The 2,243-nt window shown below is 57.5% G+C and overlaps 1 protein-coding gene across 1 annotated transcript in view; it reads left to right on the plus strand.

Annotated features, from left to right (window-relative positions):
• Positions 1 to 782, plus strand: part of EFTUD1 (elongation factor Tu GTP binding domain containing 1) — a gene marked incomplete at its 3' end in the record, with an annotated part of 54,561 nt that extends 53,779 nt beyond the window's left edge. Inside the window, exons 19-21 of the mRNA XM_005864023.2 lie at positions 7 to 193; positions 281 to 288; positions 570 to 782. Of these exons, the coding sequence (XP_005864085.2) occupies positions 7 to 193; positions 281 to 288; positions 570 to 782 (408 nt within the window). The remainder of the gene's footprint in view (positions 1 to 6; positions 194 to 280; positions 289 to 569) is intronic.
• Positions 783 to 2,243: the final 1,461 nt, after the last annotated feature.

The raw sequence follows: 2,243 nt of genomic DNA on the forward strand, positions 1-2,243 counted from the left end.
GGCCACCCCGAGCACGGTGAGAAGAGGGCGGCGCCCAAGGCAGAGCCGGCCCTGGCGGACTGCTACGGGCCCCTGTCGGGGCAGCTGATCGCCACCATGAAGGAGGCCTGTCGCTACGCCCTGCAGGTGAAGCCGCAGCGTCTGATGGCGGCCATGTACACCTGCGACATCATGGCCACCAGCGACGTGCTCGGTAAGGAGGAGGATTATGGGAAGTCTGGGTCAGAAAATGGAATCTCGCTTCATGTTGTCTATTTCAATGTATTTTTATTGGTTTCAGAGAGGAAGGGAGAGGGAGAGAGAGAAACATCCATGATGAGAGAGAATCATGGACCGGCTGCTTCCTGCACGCCCCACACTGGGGATGGAGCCCGCAACCCGGGCATGTGTTCTTGACTGGAATCGAACTCGGGACCCTTCAATCCAAAGGTGGACGCTCTGTCCACTGAGCAACACCAGCCAGGGCTTCGTTTGAGCCCTTCCCCAGTTATCCCGATTCTGTCCGAGCGTGTTCCCCTGTCCACTCCATGTCCGCTCTGGCTTCGTGCCCGTGCCTTCCGCACCTCGAGGTTGCTGACGCTGAGGACACAGCCGTGAGCAGCACACGGCCTCGTCCCGAGGGCGTCACCCAGCGGGGCCGCCTGCTGGCATCCGATGAGCGTGGCCGGGTCTGGCCCCAGCTCTATCTCACGCCTGTCGGGGCCCGTCTACATCCTGTCACCACATTTGCTCCATTTAGCCCTCGACGTAGCCGTCGGCTTTCCGGGCAGCGGGAAGACAGGGTAGTGAGACCTGGCGTGTGAGACCCAGAAGCGCCCACCATTGCTGTGTGTTACCAACAGTCACAGAAACCACAGCGCGGAAGAGAGACCATCTTCCTCCTTGGAAATCTGCCTTTCACTTTCCATCTCCTTTTAGAATTTTTGTCCAGAATAGTACGTTTTGTGTACGCGTGTTCTCATGGGGGAAGCAGGCCCATGTTTTGCTGTTTGCATTTATTACTGATTTTATAAGCACGTGTCCGTCTGGCTGCTCAGTGATCATGTTCATTTTTAATCTCCGCGTGATATCGTGTCAGTTTGAGATGCTGTCAGTGACTTCCTGTCGCCCCCAAATCGGGATCCACATTGTTTCCTGTTTGTTTACTGTTAGAGAAAACGTGGCTGTGCACAGCTGTTTCCTTTCCTAAGCTCTGGGGGGAAAGGGGGCCCCCCCATGACTTTAATTCCCACACTTCCGGCTCTGAAAATGGTAGAACCTGCAGACCCGTCTTCCTGCCTGTGGTGGAGGGAGAGGCACGAGTAATCCTGTATAGTAAAGAGCTGATATGCTAATTAGACCGAACGGCAGAAGGACCGTCTAGATGAGCTTCCGGGCAAAGCCGGGCGGCGAGCCCCTGGCACGAATTCCGTGCACCGGCCTCTTGTGGTCTCTAACGCCCGAAGGAGCACAGAGCCTGTGAAGCCCCGATGGCGACGAGATTGCTCTGAGTGTGACTGTCATGGGACACTGTGGGGGCAGTTGGTTTTGAACGGGCTTAGACCATAATGAGGATTCGATTATGGGGACGGCCACAGAGTTCCAGGCGGCAGAGACTGAGCTCCAAGTGGGGGGCCTGGCGTGGCCTGTGGGCGGGGAGTGGCCTGCCTGAGCGCTGGGTCCTCGCTGGTCTGGGGGTCCCAGGGCTGAAGTAGAGGCTCCCAGGGCCTACGGGCCTCACGTACCGGCTGAGACATTGAGGGTGAAACCTTTTTTATTTTATTTTCATTGATCTCAGGACGGGAGAGGGAGAGAGAGAAACATCAGTGATGAGAGAGGATCATCTATCGGCTGCCTCCTGCACACCCCCTCCTGGGAATCGAGCCCGCAACCCGGGCGTGTGCCCTGACCGGGAATCCTGGTTCATAGGTTGACGCTCAACTTCTGAGCCACGCCGGCCGGGCGAGGTGAAGTCTTTAAAAGGGGAGCCCTGGTCAAAACCGTTTCAATCGACTGACTGTTGTGTTGCCATTTATTCCCCGGTTGGATGTCTCTCCCCTGGTGCCTGGCTTACAGCGGGCACACAGTGAGCCTTCCCTGTGGGAGGTGTGATGGGACAGATGCCCAGCTGAAGGGGTATCAGAATATTAGCAGTGAGCCCTGGCTGGTGTGGCTCAGTGGATAGAGCGCCGGCCTGTGGGCCAAAGGGTCCCGGGTTCGATTCCGGTCAAGGGCACGTACCTCAGTGGCAGGCTGCTCCCCGG

This window comes from Myotis brandtii, unplaced genomic scaffold (assembly GCF_000412655.1).
Source record: "Myotis brandtii unplaced genomic scaffold, ASM41265v1 scaffold1844, whole genome shotgun sequence".
NCBI lineage: Eukaryota > Metazoa > Chordata > Mammalia > Chiroptera > Vespertilionidae > Myotis > Myotis brandtii.